Below are 19,872 nucleotides of genomic sequence, written 5' to 3' on the forward strand. Positions count from 1 at the left end.
ACTCAAATTTGGCCAATAGTTGCTCTGAAACACAATGTATCCACATGCCAAAGTTAAGCTCTCAAGGACGTTGTTTACCCCTCTGACGATAATAGGTTAAGGTATTGCCGAAGCCAACTTTTCCCCTATATATTTAAAATCTATGAAAAAAAAAATAGATTTCTCCTCAGATTCTTAAGAAAATTTGCATTTAAAAGTATTTTTTCTGTATCACCAAAACTTTTAAAACCCCAAATATTACCATCCGGTTTTGTTCAGAGTGCACGTATATTTTCTCAAGGTTCTAAAGAAAAAAAATGATATTCTTAGATGTAGAATAGCTTTTTTTTTCCAATATTAGCTTTAAGAAAATTAACAATACACAATGGTCCCAAAGTCGTATTTAGGAAGACACAAATTTATGCACTTAAACCATTAGTTTTGGGTAAATGGTGTCTTCGGGATTTTTTTATATATTTTAGGCCAATATTTGGATGTGTGTGAAATCATCATGTGGTTTTAATGTTTTCTTAAAAAAACTATACCATGGTCTAAAACAGGCCTACCCAACGTTTTTGTCCGAATCAATAACAGATGGCGGGCCAGCAATCATTTATCATTCATCAGCCAGAAATTTCATTATTATTTGGAACCGGTTATACGTGGTTGCATCTTTCCAATCACTTCATCTGATTTGGGCCAAAAGTAATAAAATTGCGAAGATAAAAAAAATACATTTTATTTTGTAAATTCAGAATAAAAAAAAAATTGTCCCTAGCATGCTAAAATTACATGAACCACCAGAATCCAAACATTTGAAAATGTTTAAGTATGTGAATTGATAAACAAGCTATCAGTTTTTACGAGGTTGCTTTTGTGTCATTTAACATGCATTAATAATTGCCAAAATAAATAAATAAAACAATGGAGGGATATCACTGCCATTACGATAAGTTTCAGCTACTTGCTTATGACTGAAATGAGTAATAATGATGTTTCCGCAACTGTTTTATGACAAGCGTGCTACTAGGCAGCAATTTTCAAAGTTTAACTTGTTATTTATACCTTATAAGCTATATAATAACAAACTTAAAAAAATTGGCTGCTCTTCAAATTCGTTGCATATTGATCTTAGAAACTGTTACAGAATTTAAAACAAAGACAAAGATGAACGAGAATAGAGCCACCCGCGGGCCGGATGCAAAACTACGTTGGGCAGGCCTGCTCTAGAGAACCCTCATAAAACGAAAATTGTTACTTGGGCGTAGCAACACACTCTGTCCGGATATAATGTGTACATGTTAACAATTTACATGTCTTCTCAGCTCAAGTAAAAATTTAGGTTTTTTCAAGACATTGAAGTGTTTTGTAAAGCTAAGAATGGACTTGGAGACCAAAATAAAACCAGAAATGTAGCAGCATCGGTGATTGAGTGGTAAGTGGGACCACTTTCTCACTCCAGTGTGTCTGAGTTCCAGCCCAGGTCGTTGGAATTTTTCTGAAGTGAAAAAATATTTGGTCACGTCTTCCTTCGGAAGGGGAGATGGCCCCAGCATAGTGGTTAACATCTTTACCACTCACTCAAAAGTAACGAGTTATAATCTTATCCTCGGACATGTCACGAATAACCAATGAGTGTTGAAGTGACCATATCTAAAGAAATCATTAAATTTTCAGAAATTATTATTTTTAACCATGAGTGGGAGTGGAGGGGTTTACATATTTCTTCAAGAATCACGATGAATCATGAACTAATGTTAATTTAATATAGCAAAAAAAAAATTGGAAATGACGAATGAAGCATGGCCAATGAGAACATGCTACTTTTGTTGATGTTTGATTTGCTCTTCAATTTAATTACTATTTAGTTTAAAGTGATTTAAATGTTAAATGACATTGAAGAGCTTTCATTCCTAATTCGTGAATATTAAATTGTCATTATGCTTTTTTGCTCCACAGTTTTCAGAAACCGGCAATCAATCGCTCAGCGTCCTTTCTATCGTACCAACGGTGGACGACGATGGAAAATACTTAACCTGCCGGGCGGAAAACAGTCTCATTCCCAACAGTAGCATTGAAGACAAATGGAGGCTCGTGGTGCATTGTAAGTGTTATTGTTTGCATTCTTTTGTAGCGCATGCAGCATCAGGGAAATGAACCTACAATTGAGTGGAGGGGAAGAAAATCATTATATATTTTTTATTGGTGCGCTCCTTTGTGCCAATTTCCTGTTCATCATCGACGAATCATCATAATCATCTGCGTGGCATCGGCTCTGATTGAGGTGAGGCACCACGATGAAAAAAAATATTCATTACGTGCACCAGACAACGGATTTTTTTTTTCCTGATCCCTATTGGAAGTCAAGCAATCAAAGAAAGGTGGAAAATTGAAAGATAGAATGAGCGGTGGGAAGAAAGAAGCCATTTTCTTTTGAATCAATTTCGTTCCAACGTCTCCTGCGATTTTTATTACTCTGTTCATTAAACGCAATTTCCATTCATTGATATTTTTTGTTACTGGTAATAGCATTTCTTTTATTCTCTGAGACAGTTTCTGAAAAAAAAATTCGTGAGGGGGAGCTAAACAAGCATAACGTGATGAAAAAAGCTTATTTGAATAATTAATTTCACTTCTGGAAATGCTTCACATTTTTCCTCCTCCAAACATCTCAATCAGATGTTTACTAACAGTCCAACTGTAGTGAGTTCAATGCTGTTATTATTATTTTTTAGTTAGCAAACAGAATGAGTATGCAGAAAAAAAAATACATATCCACCTTTTCGAAACATTTCCTGCGCCAAGGATTCAGTCGATCGACTAAGCAAATTTAGTGCAGTCATTTTCAGCTAGTGTATTGAGGAGCGTAGCATGATATGATGAAGCAAAAAAAAAATGAAGCTGAACGATGTGGAGGAACGCAATAAAAACACCTTCCACTGAGAAGCGGCTGTGAACATTTGCGATATGGCTCATTGCGTTGCGTATGCATATAGATCTGGTTTCTGTAGCGTAGATGGAGCAATCATAAATCGTATCCGATAGAATGCTTAATGAGGCGATAAATTTACGATCGATTTTTCCTCTGCTTCCTTGCTCTACTTTCAGTACTCATGTCATGATTAATCATAGAGTGCGGCCAAACTTGAGGCAGTTGAAGCACTACACTAAAATGATATAAATCCTTGTCCATCAGTCGAATCGTTCATTTTTAGTTGAATTGATTGAACTTAATCTGATTCTAAATTCACTATCAGAAAATCTACATGGTCAATTTCTTTAAACGTAAATCATTCCTCTCTGAAGATCTTTTCCAGAAAAACGGTGAATTAAATACCGTATTGCACCGAAATCCGAACAATTAGTCTTTAAATCCACACTCTTCAAAAATTTGATTATCAAGACAAAATATTATTAAAATGCCTTGTAAATTCATGAAGATCGTATATTGTCGTAAATTTTCATCAAAATTAGTTATTATGTTGCAATGTGAATTCAATGTTTAATCAGAAATTTAGTGTCCGAACAAAATTATTAAGTATTATGGTAGTTATTGATTATTATCGAGGCAAGCACTATACATATATGTGATCAATTAGCTGCTATGCACCTAGAAATACTGTTTTATGTACTGCGACATTTCACAGTGGGCAAAGCTTGTCGTTATTTATTTATTTTTATAATATTTCTTCGGATACCCAGGTATATTTTATCTCCAAATACAAAATATCAGAATAATCTGTTGTTAACCCATCCATATTTAATTTATTTAAATTACTTTGACTATATGTTTTTTAGTATTACTTCTACGTGAAGTCAACGATTTACATAGTTGAAGATGCTAATTTTAAATAACAGACTGTAGTGGTAATTTTTATACGATAGATGGAGTAGATGAATTGTACCTTCCTTAAAAGTTGTCCTAGCTCGCTATTCTAATATCTATATACAATCTTCACACTGCCGTACTCTAACGGAACTATCAACTCTATGCTTTCATCTACTCCATCTATCGTATAAAAATTACCACTACAGTCTGTTATTTGAAATTAGCATCTTCAATTATTTAAATTGTTAAAAAGAAAACTTAAATTTATTTAAGGTGATTGGAGAAAATTTTGAGCTCTTCCAGAAATTGTGATACGTTTGATCGCTTGCTAACCCGAGCAGAAACGGATAACTATCCTATAACATATGAATATCTTAATGTGTTATGATACCTTATTTTGGTATGATTGTGGTATAAAACCTTGTTTTGATCCTATTCACTCATCGAAATATTTTGTAAAATATTAAATAAATATCAAAATAACAAAATGTGATCTTTCAGTCTTTAGACAATAACACCACAAAGAGTAATTGTATTGGTATTAGAAGACCTTTTAAATAGTAAGTTATGGTATTCTGGCATAAAAAAGCGACTGTTATCCGTCAAAAACTAAATTAATTATTAGTTCGTTATTCGTATAACATTTTTGAGGTATTATTTTAAGGTATTTTCTCTTGCTCGGGAATGATCGGAATCAGCGAATCCAAACACATAAAGCAACCAACGATACAGAAAAAGCGGTTGCTACGACTACCATGACAAACTCGCTCTGTAACATAGCTCGATCGAAGTGGTAGAAGGATAATGATATATTGCTTGCCTGCTTTGTTGCAATATACATGGATGAGGACATAGCTTGATCGGAATCGAGAAAAGACATAACAAAACATTCCCATAAACCACATAACATATGTGAAACTTCATGCAAAACTGCTGACTAAAAGTTGAGCCCTTTTTTGAGTTTCCTCAGTGGTATAAGTCGTATATGTAGTTGGACATCGATCTGTCAAAATAAAATTTTCGTTATTCGACACTGAGCCTTCATATGGGCCAGTGTCAGAAATGTAAGCAATGGCTTATTTCATAAATATCTTGTACTTCAAAGTCAATCCATGTAACCCAGAAATTCTATCAGCTATGGGGACTTTCCCTATACACAAACATCGTGGTGGCTTGCTGCTTTAGGCTGTATGCATCTAACTCAAAAATTTGTGCGGTCGTATTTTTCCTCTTAAGTTATTAAATAAAATCAAAGTTTGATGCAATTGGTTAAAAAAAAACTAATGGAAAAAAATTGTACATTTGTTATCTAAGTTTATCATAGAGAAAGAAAATCGAAAAATTTACCCACGCAAATTTAAAGAAATAATCAAGTATTTCTCCAATTTTTGGTCATAATTACAGAAAAGCATTGAATTGAATTACAAAAAGTTAACCCATCAGCATAAAATTACTTTTTTTTTTTTGGAAATTCGTTTTGGCTTCCCTCTCTTCACTTATTTTTTTTTCTGAAGTTTTCATGTCATCGAATCTGCCGCAGAATTCAAAATTACAGATCTCGTTTTTAAAAACAATGTCTATTTCTGCCTCTCATTTTTTTAGTAATCGGAAACAAGATTCATTCAGAATGATCGCGTTTGTCCTAGTAGTGTTCGGTGTTGTAATGAACCATTAAACATGTATGCTACTTTGATGCATTATGAGGACTCAGATATAAAACAGTTATCTGCATTATGAGACAATTTTTGTGAACAGAAATAATTAAATAATGTATTATTTAATTATGAGAAACGGTTGATGGCATTCACTAGCCTGTAGACCCTTCCCTTGCCAATTCGAACCACAGCTCATTACGACATAAAAGGCGCGGGTGCTAGCCTCTTCACAGCAGCATGCAGAAGCAGGTTTGCTGAAACTCCTCAAATTCACTGGATGTTTTAAAACACTCTTGTCCTGCGAGTTTAGCCAGCCCCTAAGAGCTGAATGAAAAGTGACACACAAGGAAGAAGTATTAGTTTGTTTACTAAAATGAAGTGCCCATTTTGTTATGGCAAGTTTTGCTATAAGAAATTCTTCTCGTGTTTATTAGCGAAATTCACATCAAAGGTAGATTAATTGCGTAGGAAATCAGTTTGGTACGGCATTTGTAACCAGCATACACCTACCGGTCATATGAAACAGGTCAAAAACTGTCAAAATCCGCCCATAAAATGTTTTGTTTTGAATTTCTGTATAGCAAAAAAGTGAACTGTTCGAGAACATTAACGGCAAAGAACTCACCAACAATGGAGACCATCAGTTCCTGCTCACCTGTCATTTTCCATTTCGGGCTGAGCCCTCCATCTAAATAGCACCGCAGCAAACCGATATCGACTTATAACCACTACCTACTTTTCTCCCTTCTGATCTCAGGATTCGCCGATTCGGTGTCTCTCGTGTGTTCTACTGAAACTGAAAAATATTCAACACCGCAAAACATCTCCGCAGTAACATTTTCTTTCGGCGCAGATGATGTGCGGTAAACAAAAATTAAGAATGTATCTCAGCATTTACAATAATAATCTAGCACATTCCAATGCACCATGCGCCAATAACCGAATGAATAGGGTGCCCATAAGGCGTTTCCAGTAAACTGTTCATGGGTGTTTTAAATCAATAATTATGAAGAAACTATAAAATCTACAAGGTTACTACCAAAAACACAAATCTAGAAAACTGCATGGAGAATGTTTTGTAGAACAAATAAATTAACTGTGATGAAAATTTTCTACTTAAAAACACAAAAATGTACGTATTTTGACCAGTTTTTTAGAACTTTAAATATTCTTTTCAATTTTGATGTATTATAAATAATATTAATCGAGTTTCTCTTCATGAAGCTTTGATAAATAAAACATCAATCTTTCATTTGGTGTGTTTAAATCAGAAAAAAACACATTAAGATTGATAAAATATAGCAAACCAAAGTTGGATATGAGAAAAAAACATAGAACCTTAACAGTCTTTTCCGACCTTATGCTTCATGGGGATTATTTCATAACTTTGGAAGCCCTATCTACCCTAACAGAATATTAAACCTGGAACCAAACACCCTGTATAGGTTAAATATCACCGTAAAAGTATTGAAAATGGAGGATATTGAGTTAGTTAGAGAATATTAGCCGTTGTTCACAAGTTAAATTAAGACAACACAATTTTTTTCGAGTTAACACTAAATCAATTCAGGCACCACTTCAAATCACGTCCGATTAAGCCCAAATTTTGCACACGGTCGTTTTTCGAGACAAGAACCATTTTGCATGTACGCCGTTTCAAAAAATCAAGATGACAATTTTCATAATACATAATAATTGTTATTTGAACAATTGAATTGTTTTTTTTGCAAAACTGATTTTTAAGTACATAACTTTTTTTTTCATTTTCCGAAACCCTTTTCCATACTCACATACTAATCTCAGGCTTCTGAGTTTATTTTTAGAGTTTTTGGTATTTATTTGTTTTATATAACCTCAATGAAAATTTTAACCTACGGCTGATAATCACAATAATAAAGTAAAAAAAAACATCAATTTAATTAAAAGTTGTTTCACCAATATACCTCTAAAGATTGTTCTAAATGGATTTAATATTCTTTAATGTGTTGTAAAAATTTGTGGCCTAGTGTGTTTTTCTAAAAGTCAAATTGACAGGTTTAATATGTCAAACACCAACTTTGCAACATCTACTTGTAATTTACAAATACAACATAGGTCCTTCCGATGGTTTCATAATTCCGAAATGATTCATTTTGGGTAGAATGCGCGTCATCAAGCCTTCTAAACACTGCACTTTGTATCGGTGAGAAACGTGGGGATCAACAAACTCAATGCACAATCGCGTATTGTGTTGAAACTCGGCAACACCGAGTCACCCGAGTGCTCGATACGAAATGATTTTCAATACTTCAATCGTTAACGGTCCTTCCAAGAGTATTTAATGTTTTTAATATTATATTTGGACGCACAATTCTGATTTGGGGACACTAAATTATTTAAAAGTATGTTGGTCACGATTTAAAACAACATTTTCGATTACGACTTTATTACATGCAAACAATCTACTTACAAAATTTAAGTTATTTATGCACCAAAATTTAACAACTTAATAATCTGGTTTTTCTGATAAATGTTTAAGGACATATTGATTCAATTAACTCACCTTTGGGTTAACTTGATTTGACGATAACGGCAGAGGCGTCGCGTGCCTCATTTGTTTACCTGTGCACCAAACTTTGTTCGTTATAGTTTTCCACCACATATTAGTTTTTGAGGTTTTTTATCAATGCTGCGTGAATTCGAAGGATATATTTTCTATTACTATATGAATCACTACCTAACGCAAGGGCCTATCATCTTGTGCAGTGTTGGAAAAGTTCACCACAACTCACAATGACTCGCGAACTTTTCCCTTGGTGAACTTCGTGAAATATCGCGATCTTTTCCAACGCTGATCTTGTGTAAACATAATTTGTTTGGCCCTTTTTAACCGAAGTAGGAGGAATTGCAAAACTCAACTTATTCTCGTTTTTATCGCAACCCAGTAAGAATGCCGTCGGACGAACTAGCTGTTGTCGGGCTGGAGAGTTACTCTTCTCTGCTTTTCGCGAGTGGAATTGCTTGAACTGAGCGAAGAAGAGAGTAGAATGCAAAGTAAAATGAAAAAATGAGAGAATAAGCTGTCGTGCTCCTGTCCTGAAATGTTACAAAATAGGGGAAACATGTCAGAAGGGTATAACTCGAAACGGTAAACAATGACTTTGCATGTCGATTTCTCTTGAATGACCACACACTCACGAAATCTGACTACACTAGCTCATAGAACAAACATTTCTCTGTCAGATGATTTAGTTAGTTTGAGTGGGTGTGTTGTCATTCGTAAGAAACCGATGATCCAAGTCATTGTTTAAGTTTTGAGTTAGACCCTTCTGTCATGTTTTCCGCTTTCAATATTCGACTAAAACGATTACAAAAAATTCATTGTCGGTTCCGATTTTTTTTTTAAGTCCCGGAAGAACAATTTTCTCAATTTGATACACCAGAATGTAAGTTAACGACATCATTTTAAAGTATAAGTTAACGTATTATTGACTAAGTTTGATTTGCAGACCAAGAACCAATGCAGAGAAATATATGGAACCAAGCATGACCGAAAGTACGTAAATCGATTTGCAAATTTTAATGACTTCACAAAATTCTATCGTATTTCCGTGAATAATTTCATTATGTTATTTATTCTCATCCTTTTATCGTTATTCAATTATTTTTATCCCTTAATAAATATAGGTTATACTGACGAAATAATTAAAAAAAAAACTTGAACAGCTCGGTAAGTATCACTGTTTTTTTTTTTAAATTGATCTTTAGGGTGAGTCAACATTAAAATCCCATACTTCTCAATGCTTTTTGATGTGTATTAAGGTCTCTATGCCAAGTGGAAGCTAAACGAATGCGGTTAGGATGTGGATTTGTGGGAGAATATCATATTTTGTATGGGAATTGACATAAAAGTACACTGGAGTCGCTTTTTACGCGGTTTTTTTTTACACTGTTATTTTTACGCGGTTTTTTTTTACGCGGATTTCGGAATTTACACGGTTTTTTTTTACGCGGATTTCGGAATTTACGCGGTTTTTTTTTACGTGGATTCCGGAATTTACGCGGTTTTTTTTTACGCGGGACGTATCACCCGCGTAAAAAGCGACTCCAGTGTATGCATTTAACTTCCAAACATTCAAAACTTACTAAATATTGGCCAAGGATACTTAAGGCTTAGTGCTTGGTACATATATTCAATCTCTTTATACCTGTAGGTATAAAGCAGGGCCTTCCTTAGCTCAGTCGATAAAGGCTGCGACTACAAAGCAAGACCATGCTGGAGGCGGCTTGGTTTCGAATCCCGGTCTGGTCTAGGAATTTTTCGGATAGGATTTTTTTTATAATAGTCACTTTAACACTCTTGGGCCCGGGGGTTAAATTCGAACTCGTGACTTTGGCGTGAGAGGAATGGATGTTAACCACTACGCCGGGGTCGCCCTTCCGGATTTGTATTGTATTTTAAAATTAACTCTTTCTCATTCTAGTGATGTTTACACATTTTTTTAAATATCCATGGATGTTGTTGAAAAAAGTCATGTTTGAATAGTATGTTTTTTTACACGTAAACTCAGCGTACCGCGATTGCTGGAAGATTAATGTATTTTTGATTTTACTACAGGTAGATGAATTCTTTTATTTCGATTCTTCCAAACAAACTTTCAAATTTTCCCTCAAATTCAAATCGTAGCCAAATTCGTATAAATTTGGCGCAATTGTTGAGGACCTAAATATTTATATGAAATATAAGGGAGCTGTGATCCACCATGCATATTTGACACAACCTAATGATAATATTTGCAACGATCTTCTTCTAAAACTCATCCCAAAGCAACTCTCATATCAAACTAAAACCAACCAAAAATCCGGAGAATTACTCTCACAATAGTAATTTAAAAAGCGGTCAGTGAATCAACTTATTGCAAAGCTCAACTAAATAGAATAAATCAATTACTCTGGGATGAGTTTTTAAGGTTAGAGCAACAACCGATCGTTTTTTGTATAATGATGAATAAACTGAAAAAAATTAACGTAATTAATAAATTGAATAGAAGTTGAAAATGAGCGAAGGGCCATTAATGCGACAGTTTTTAAAGTCAGACGCACATCGCGTACATCGTACGGGTTAGGCAAAAGATGTGCGTCTGACTTTAAAAAACTGTCGCATTAATGGCCCTTCGCTCATTTTCAACTTCTATTCAATTTTCATACTGCCGTACTCTAACGGAACTATCCACCCACCCTCTTCTAAAGATCATTCTCTAGCTAATAAATTATCACACTAAAGCTTCATGTTAGCATTTCCAACCAACCCTTCACCGGGCTGTCTTTATGCCAAGCTCTGTGGATCGCATTCGTCGGTTGACTTACATTCTAATGTGTTTGCTTCGGCTGGATCAGTTATCGATGAAAATTGACTGCTTTATCTTATTTTAGCTCTAACCGGAAGCCACTATCTTGCATTTCAAAATGGCGTCAAATATCAATTTCTAGTCCCTATACGTCACCTGCATTCCAAAAATAGGGTAAAGAGGGGTAAGATAAGTCAGTGATAGTTTCATGTCTATTTTTCTTTGTTCTTGCACAATCATATTTATTCATGGTGTCTTAAATGGAATCGATTTGCTATGAATAATTTTTAATGTTTTGTAATCAACCGTTTTTGACGTAGGACTACTTCTTTGATTTCCATATGGGGTACACTTTGTGAAAACCGAAAATGGAACATGTAACAAATTAAGAAAGATTTTGAACGTTAATAACTCAGCCGCCCCTGGTCCAATTTCAATAATTTTATCACCAATCGATCAGAAATATGGTTACGCACAATGCTTTTGAATGTTGATTTTCAACAAGAAACTATTGAAAAACTGGCAAATGTCCAAACATGTCCAAAAATGTCCAGCATTGTCCAAAGCGTCGAATTAACTAACAAATCCACCAATTACCTACATGCATATGCTGCTTCCCCAGCACAGTCGTCAGAGAGTAGTAAGTAGACGAAACAAGTCGAAGTGGCATTCCCTCCGATCCTCAGGCGTGTGCGAATAGGGAGGATGGAATTGCGTAATATTTTGCACACTCATCGCCATACTCAGAACCACACGCTCCCAACGACCACACCACTTTGTGGTGGTGTTCAGTCGTCGAAATTAGTAGCAGCAGTAGCAGCAGTAGCAGTGCTTTCGGCGTGTGGCGTTGAAAATTGTTCTCCAGTAACAAAGAAAGGCTGCCTGCAAGCAGCGAGCTGCAGAGCCCACATAAGCAACCATCAAAGGAGGAAGAAGCTGCACCGCTATGCTATGGGTCGGAATCAGTAGCTCTTCGTGAGTCGCTGCGGGTCGGTTATCTATGCCAAGCGTGTCACCTTCGCTCCAAACGACATACAGCTCGACAGCCTCATCTGTGTTGAACACCCAACTCAGAATTACTCAACCATCACTACAAAGCGGTCCTTTTCAGCGCTACCAAAAATTTGTTAAAGAGTATTATTTGGACATTGGTCAAGGTCATCAGTTCCCGCAAACAGCTAGCTTTCAAGGCTCAACCTGTCTATAGAAGGTGTGGAATTGTAGGACTGAATATATTGGTGCAATTAGTTTTTCCTCGGCTTTCATTCCGCACGATTCGTTTCTTTCGTTTAATCCAATCACCAACAATACTGAAACAAAGATTGTTTCAATCGGCGCTAACATATGAAATTTAATGTTGATTATAGATTTTTTTGTATGTTACCAAAATTTATGAATGGTTTGCCACTAAATGTTGAGATAATTTATTGATTATTGAATTATCACACTGTATACCATGAAAAAGCAGCCTGTTTGTGAGTTTTTGCCTGTTTTCAAGTAAGGAGCTATCATAAAAACAAATCGCCAGCTGGTATTTCCCGCCGTCTTTACAAATAAATAAAATCAAACATGCAGAACTAGCTAGGGTTCGTTTTACTACATATTTCACAAAATTGCTTTCGAGTGTTAAGACATCGTTTCCCGCAAAGTTTACATTTTTCCCTCTACCAACACATACATCAGGGCTAGATAGATCTCCACAGGATCTATAGAATCCACGCAATTTAAAAAAAAAACCAAAATGCACAGCCTTACGAAAAGAGGTCAGGTTTCGACCAATAGCAGACAGATTTTAATTCTAAACAAGCCAAACGATTGAAACGGCGCCGGTGGTGTAAGCGTGATTACCTCTCACCCCAGCAGGCCTGGGTTCAATCCCAGTCGGCGCCGCCGGGATGTTCTGAGGCATAACATTTCTGATCACGCCTTCCTTCGGATGGGAAGTAAAGCCGTTAGTCCCCGGTTCATGAGTTGATGGGTCGATAGGTAGGGTCTAGGTGTGGGAGCTGCCTTCTGGCACGTCGGTAGCATTGGTGCTCAGCACGGAAAACAAGATCGACGAAAAAAAAAAAACAAACCAAAGGTAACAAAAAAAAAAGCCAAACGATTGGAAATTTATCTACCAATCTGCTAAAATGAACCCTTCGTTAATTTTCAATCTCACTATCACTATTGAAAAATACCAAATGTCCAACTGTTGCAATGGTGATCAAAGTTATCACCGAATGTCTGAAAACAGCGCATTCCCTAACACAGACTTAAGAATCGAATTCGATGCGGTCCCACTGAATGGTGCTCTTTCAATCACCATAAGTGGTTGTGTCCAGTTCAGCAGCAGCAGCAGGAGTGCTTTCAACAACAACAACGAAAGGCTGCCTGCAAGCAGCAAGCTGCAGAGCTCATATGAGTAACCATAGATCAGGAAGGAGAAGTCCCACCACTAGGCTTGGATCGGAATCAGTAGCTCGTCGTGCTCAGCTCAGCATTACTCAACCATCACTACAAAACGGTCCTTTTCAGGACCACCATAAATTTGTTAAGAGTATTATTTGGACATTTGTCAAGGTCATCAGTTCCCGCAAGCAGCTAGCTATCAAGGCTCAACCTGGTCTCTATAGAAGGTGTGGAATTGTAGGCCCGAATGTATTGGTGAGATTAATCATCGTCCGACCATTTTCCAGAACACGCTGGTAGGAAGTGTTAAAAATCCATATAAAATTTGAGAGAAGTGGGAATAATTCGCTTTGGGTGTATATTCAGTCCCCAGAAAGCCAATAAAATCAAATTTGTGAGAAAATTAGCCCTCACGAGTTCAATATCTCTAAGTCCCTCCTTTTTTACATATTCTGCACAAACGATACTTTTCGCCTGGCCCCATTCATATAATTCGGAAGGAAATCCTGTGAGGGGTGAATTTAATGCACTTAAATACCAAAATGCACAAAACTTAAAAATTCATAAATAACAAAAAATTCAAAATACACCTTTTAAAGTCGATTAGATGAATCGAAAATACTCAAGTTGACAGTCCCTTGGATTCTCTTCATCACCTTTCTCTTTGAAATAAATACTACAAATTTGATACGCCTACAAACAAAAAACGGAAAGAGTTACGATAATTGATCAATTAAAAGAACTAAATGTTCACATTTGTTCCGTCCACTAGCGGTCCTACGTCAAGCTTCTGTTCTTGCCCCTAGGCACAGACCCTTCTCCTTTTTTTCTATAAAAATATGCATAGTAAAATGTCAGCTTTCCTTAGGCAATACACGCCATCAGCAAAACGTGACAGGGTGAACCATACGCTAATTTAAAATTAAAAAAAAAATGTATTTAAATATACATACATTATTAATCCATCGCATCATATACAAAGATTGACATATTGCATAGAAATATTACAATAAATAAAAAAAACATGTTGTTTCACCTTTACTGCGGCAAAACGAATCATTTTGAAAGGAGCAGAATAGGCCATCTATCAACCTAAGCTTTGTTTTGGATTTGAGGTGCATTGCGACTAGAAACACTAGAATAAGAGACCAGCGGAGACACTGTTATGATTCCAATCGAACTGTCAAAAGCGGTTCCAATCTGAAATGTTTACAAATGGTTTGTTTCAATTAGGGAGGAGTACTGAAATCGTTTAACAATCACTCATGTACTCGATCGTCGGTGCATTGGCGAAGTCACTCGCAAGCAGTTACAAATGCAAGTGATGCCAGGATTACTTTGATGTTTATCTTGTTGCCAAATTCATGTTTTTTTTTCTCCGCTGGTCTCTTATTGCGACGTTTTTGGCATTGCGAGACAGACGGTACACTATCGGCTGATAAATTAATTTCAGTTCTATAAAACTGCCAACAAAGTAGCCTAATCATGATCCTTGGTCGTGATATACATTCTATAAATTGTTATCTTAAAAATGTATTGAAAAAAGGTGAATAGAAGCTGTTTTTTTAGTTTGCTGAGCATGGTAAATGCTGACTTCGTCAAATCATTTATCTATTATCGTGTGGGTGGGGTAAATAAAGTCTAAGAATGCTTAATGTTGGCCACCCGATGTCCGCAGAAACGCGAAGGCCGATGTCGCTGACGATAATGGGTAAAAGTATTGATGTTGCCGACATTAAATTTTATCCTGCATTTTCATCATTGTTGACATACACTCAATGTTTTCACAAGGTTTAACATTTTAATTTTAATTTTTGGTGACTGACCCTTCTTGCCCCATCTTGCTCCGCGCTTATTCAAAGGCCACATAAAAAAATTAAATCTTGTTCAAAAAAGTATTATGTATCACATTTTTTTCTTGTAGGAGGGTTGCATGATACTTCATTCTGTCAGAGTATACCATTAAAAGCCCCCGAATAACATCACAGAGAAAGATATCACATGATCCTTTGGTGACCTATCTTGCCTCCCTCTCCCCCCCCCCCCCTACCCTACCCATATTGTGAGGTAAACCATGGCCCACTTAGTAATGAAACAACATGATTTGGGTCTATTTCAAATATGAATTATCGGATTTGAAATAGGTTTTCACTCAAGTGCATACTATTCCTGGTTACTCAAAATTCTCGAACTTTTCCCTTAATATTACTGACTCCAAAACAAGAGCGTTTTATAAACTCAAAAAACACTGTTATTGCTATTGTTGATGTCAACAAATACACGTCAAAAGCTTCGCAATACGTCTACTACGAGCGCTGTAATAAGCAAAAAAAAGTCCATTACTAAGTTTGCCATGCTTTATTTACCGGTTTTCCACAGTTTATCTCTAAGCAAAAGCTGCCTCTAGGATTTCAAAAAGGCGTTAGTCATCAATTTATGGTACCTACACGTCACCCCGATTCCAAAATTATCCATATTGTGAGGTAGTTGGCGGTTTTGTAAAGTTTGTCTCTAATCAGATCCACCACCTCGGATTTTAAAACAGCATCTGATATTGATTTCCGGACCCTACGCGTTAACTCGACTTCAAAAATATCAATATTGTGGGTTATCTGACAGTATTTCCAAGTTTCTCTATATCCAGAAGCCGCCATCTTGGATTTCAAAACGGCGTTAGATATCTATTTCTGGTCTCTGCACGTCATTCTGATTCCAAAAATACCCATATTGTGGGGTATTTGACAATATTTCCCAATTTCAGTGTAACTATAGTCCGCCATCTTATTATGCTTACTTTTATTATTATTTTGCTAACCCTTATTATTACGGTAGTTATTTTATTTATTATGCTTATTCATATTACACATGGATCTCGATTTTGGAAACCCAGCTGTTTCATCTATGTGTCAAATCGAATTTTTTTCCACTTGTGCTAAAATTACGTAATATAATTTAAAGAACTTCCTAGCGTGTAGATTCATCACATTTAGCATAATTTAAAATAAAATGTGATTTTTGAACAATTTCAGAAAATTTAAATTTTAATTTATTCAAATTATTTTATTTGTTACGTCTATTCTTTATTTTTGTTATTCCTTCTTTTATTATTACAGTATAGTTATTCTTATTCTCATTATTGTTATATTTTTTGTTATATTCATTATGCTAATTCTTATAACAATTGGGTTAAATACCCTAGTGTACGTCATAGTAAGCGCAATACACTTTTGCTCTTAACCACTTAACAAATAGTAGAATGTTTCAATCAACTTCTAAATGGATTTACCAATCGCATCGGTTGATTACCAAATGAGTAACAAATTGTTGTGATAATGATAAAATCCTTACACCACTATTTGACGCCCATTCCGTCATACGGTTTCAATTCCGGCAGAACACATTGAAATGCCATTGAAATCCATTCGGCATACGAGTGCAGGCTGAAAAATGGTGTCGCTCGGCGCACTTGATTTGTTTTTGAGAAGAATGAATGTAAACATTCATTTGATGCGTTCTCATAATTATAAATTGTTTTGTAGCTTTTGAAGTAAACTGTCATACCAAGGGCTCGATTGATTCGGCGAATTTATTTATTTATTTGATGTTTCCGCTGGATATGACGGAAATGGGCGTTTATGCCGTAGATGTTCCCTACCCTATCCAAATTTGATAAAAATCTACACCCCGATGCGAGCACGATGCCAGGAACAAAATTTTGCCCCGCATCGGCTTCACGTCGGAGTGTCATTCTGATAGGAATACGCTCAAAAGCAAAAATCGACACCCCGATGAGAGCCCGATGCGCCATGCAAAATTTTGTTCCACATCGGAGTCACATCAGTGCTACAAACCGAGCGAGAGCACGCTCTCGAGGTCTACAATTCCGATGTTTTGGTTGCAAATTAGCACGATACAAGGGGTCAAATCGGACTGTTTTATCGGACTTACGTCAGGCCGATAGTCCGATGCATCGGTTTCTCATCGGAGTCGCATCGGACCGACAATTCTTACTGGGAAGGAAGTCGAAGAGTTCTCTTTCGACTGAAGCGTGATGAAGAATATCCGTCAAACACTTCCGAAAACATTTTTTGATACAAAACAGTTTCATAACCTAGAGAAAATTCATGAAGTCCCCTGGGTAGCAAACTTGAATTAATCAACTCTTTATTCATCAGAACAACACTATCAGAATGGACCAGGGAAGCTCATAAGTATGTACAGGCGCACCGCTGCAACCATCAGAGAGATTTGATTGAGAGATTTACAACTGACAAGAGGGTGAGAGCGAGCTTTTGCGCTCTCTTTCTCCATTACTCTCTTTGCCTGCAATCAGATATCCAAGTGCACAGCAAGAAATGCACACTTTAGGCACCCATACATCACAAATGTTCTTCTAATTTAAACTCACACATTCATACCGATCTGCAAGTATGATACACGTCCAAAGCGTACCAGACTGCTGTTTCCGTGTTGCTCCCGTTTGACGTGTGACGCTGAAAGTTTCAATTACAACTAGTGGTTCAAACTGCCATGTATTGTGGAAAATTGGTGGTATGTTTCAAGAGGTGATAGAAGGTCTGCTTGGCTTACATCAGGCATTTGACCATTCACAAACTTGCCATCCGCCACCCAAAAAAGCTTGCGAGTTTTGTCATGGTATTGATATCGACATGCTTAGAAATCAATACATTAGGGATTAGGCAGACCATCCGAACTGAATTTAATCCTTTTTGAAGCAAACCAAGGTCGAAGATTCAATTGAGCCACACTATAAAATAGTTTATTCATGGTCACTTGTGGACTGGAGTAAAGAAGTACAGCTATAATGTGGCCATAAAATCTTTTAAAATATAAACGCATTTTTTTTAAATTATTTACACTTGTGTCGTGCATGTGGACGCGACGCCACTCGATAACGGATAAATTTAAGTCAAATTTATGTAACCGTTATCCACGACCTTGTAATTTTCCAAAATTGGGAAAATGATTACCATGTGAAAACGCATCCACGCTGTCCCATATAAAATTATCAGTAATAGATATCAAGAGAACTTGTGGTAGCATTTTATCAAGGAACTCAAATGATTGTTTTATAAAAAAATATAAAACAGTTTAGAGTAGTTCCACTTTTAACCAAAGTGAGTTACTTTTTACTCACTTTTGAATAAAATTGAAGGAGCGGTGCACGATTATCGCATGATTCGCGCAAATTGTGCTTGTTAATTCTTCAACAACTAAATCTGTTTTTGACCATTGCGGAAAATTAAGAATGGTTTTTAGGGAATTACATGTTTTACCACCTTGCCGCATTTAATGTTACATGAATGGAGCTTAAATATGTTATTGAGCGCTTCTAATGTTTTCGGCAGTTTCAATAACAGGATCTCACTTCAGGTTTTTTCTCCTTTTATTGGTTTTCGGTCGATCTTGTTTTCCGTACTAAGTACTATACTATACTAAATACCAATCTCCCGCACCTGGACCCTACCTATTAGTCTATCAACTCATTGACCGGGGACCAACGGATTTACTTAGACGTGAAATCCTCATCAAAGATTGATTGTTTGCGTAGAAAATCGATTTGCGAAAACATTTTTGTCCAGCACCTTCCGGACGTATTAAAAAGGTCCAAACCTGACAAAATCCGTTCGTGGAATTTCAATGTTTGGACACGTTCATGATCTTCAACTTATAACGTATAAAGTGTTGAGATGATTGGATTAGCTATCCGCTAAAAAAAATATCATTTCAAAACCAAATATACAATCAAGGTGGAGCAAAGGTGGAGCGCTAGAATGTTTTGTCCAGCAAAAGTATCATTCTGCCCCAGTGTTTGTAATCAGCATAGAAAGAATGAAAGCCTTCCAATCCACTCCAATCTCGTTAATGAATATTGAAAACAGCCACGGTCCTAGGTTGCTACCTTGCGGGACACTGAAAGAGTTTGATTGCGCTGCTCCGATTTTCACGCAGAGCTCTCGATTTGACAGGTATGACTTCAACTAACGAATGGAGTCCTGAGATACAGCAAGCTTATCCAGTTTAGCCAGCAAAATAGCATGATCAACTCGATCAAATGCAGCCTTGAGATCCGTGTAAACGACGTCTGTTTCCGCTCCAGTCTCCATATTCCGAGGGCAAGAAGAAATCAATGGGGTAAGTTGCTACACCCAACCGGTGGATGTAAGATTCGCTTACAATTATGTGGGATTCATCATCAGAGGATGTAAGTGGAGACCGCATGAACCGAGGATGCGATATACCTTGCTGCGGTCCAATGCAAGAAAATTGGAGGCCGAAAAATGTAGAGTGTATTAGTGAGGTAAATTTATTGTGTCGAAAAAAAAATAGGAATTTGGTTGCCGATTGGACTCGAACCACGAACGTTGCGCGATTATCAGACCTGTGCTTTCTCCACTGCTCTCTCCATGCTCCTGAATATGGATAGCCTAAAAGCAAATATGAAGCGCTCATTTTCTCGCATGCTCGACTTCGTATGCTTTTTCTGCTGGAGAGATTCGAGACAAGTGTGTGCGTCGTTCTACAATGTTCTACAATGTGCGTCGTTCTACAAGCTTACTGGTACCTATAGTCGAAAGCGTAGATGCAACACGAAATAAAAATGCTCGACTTCGTATGCTTTTTCTGCTGGAGAGATTCGAGACAAGTGTGTGCGTCATTCTACAAT

General features: G+C 36.5%; 1 protein-coding gene across 2 annotated transcripts in view; it reads left to right on the plus strand.

Annotated features, from left to right (window-relative positions):
- LOC135708411 (hemicentin-1-like) overlaps positions 1-19,872 on the plus strand; it is a 404,140-nt gene that overhangs the window by 308,295 nt on the left and 75,973 nt on the right. For both annotated transcript variants that reach the window (XM_065230515.1, XM_065230522.1), the window contains exon 7: positions 1,939-2,083. In XM_065230515.1, the coding sequence (XP_065086587.1) occupies positions 1,939-2,083 (145 nt within the window). The remainder of the gene's footprint in view (positions 1-1,938; positions 2,084-19,872) is intronic.

The sequence above is a fragment of the Ochlerotatus camptorhynchus genome, unplaced genomic scaffold (genome assembly GCF_037179485.1).
Source record: "Ochlerotatus camptorhynchus isolate MF236.1 unplaced genomic scaffold, CSIRO-AGI_Acam_v1.1 ptg000028l, whole genome shotgun sequence".
Taxonomy (NCBI): domain Eukaryota; kingdom Metazoa; phylum Arthropoda; class Insecta; order Diptera; family Culicidae; genus Ochlerotatus; species Ochlerotatus camptorhynchus.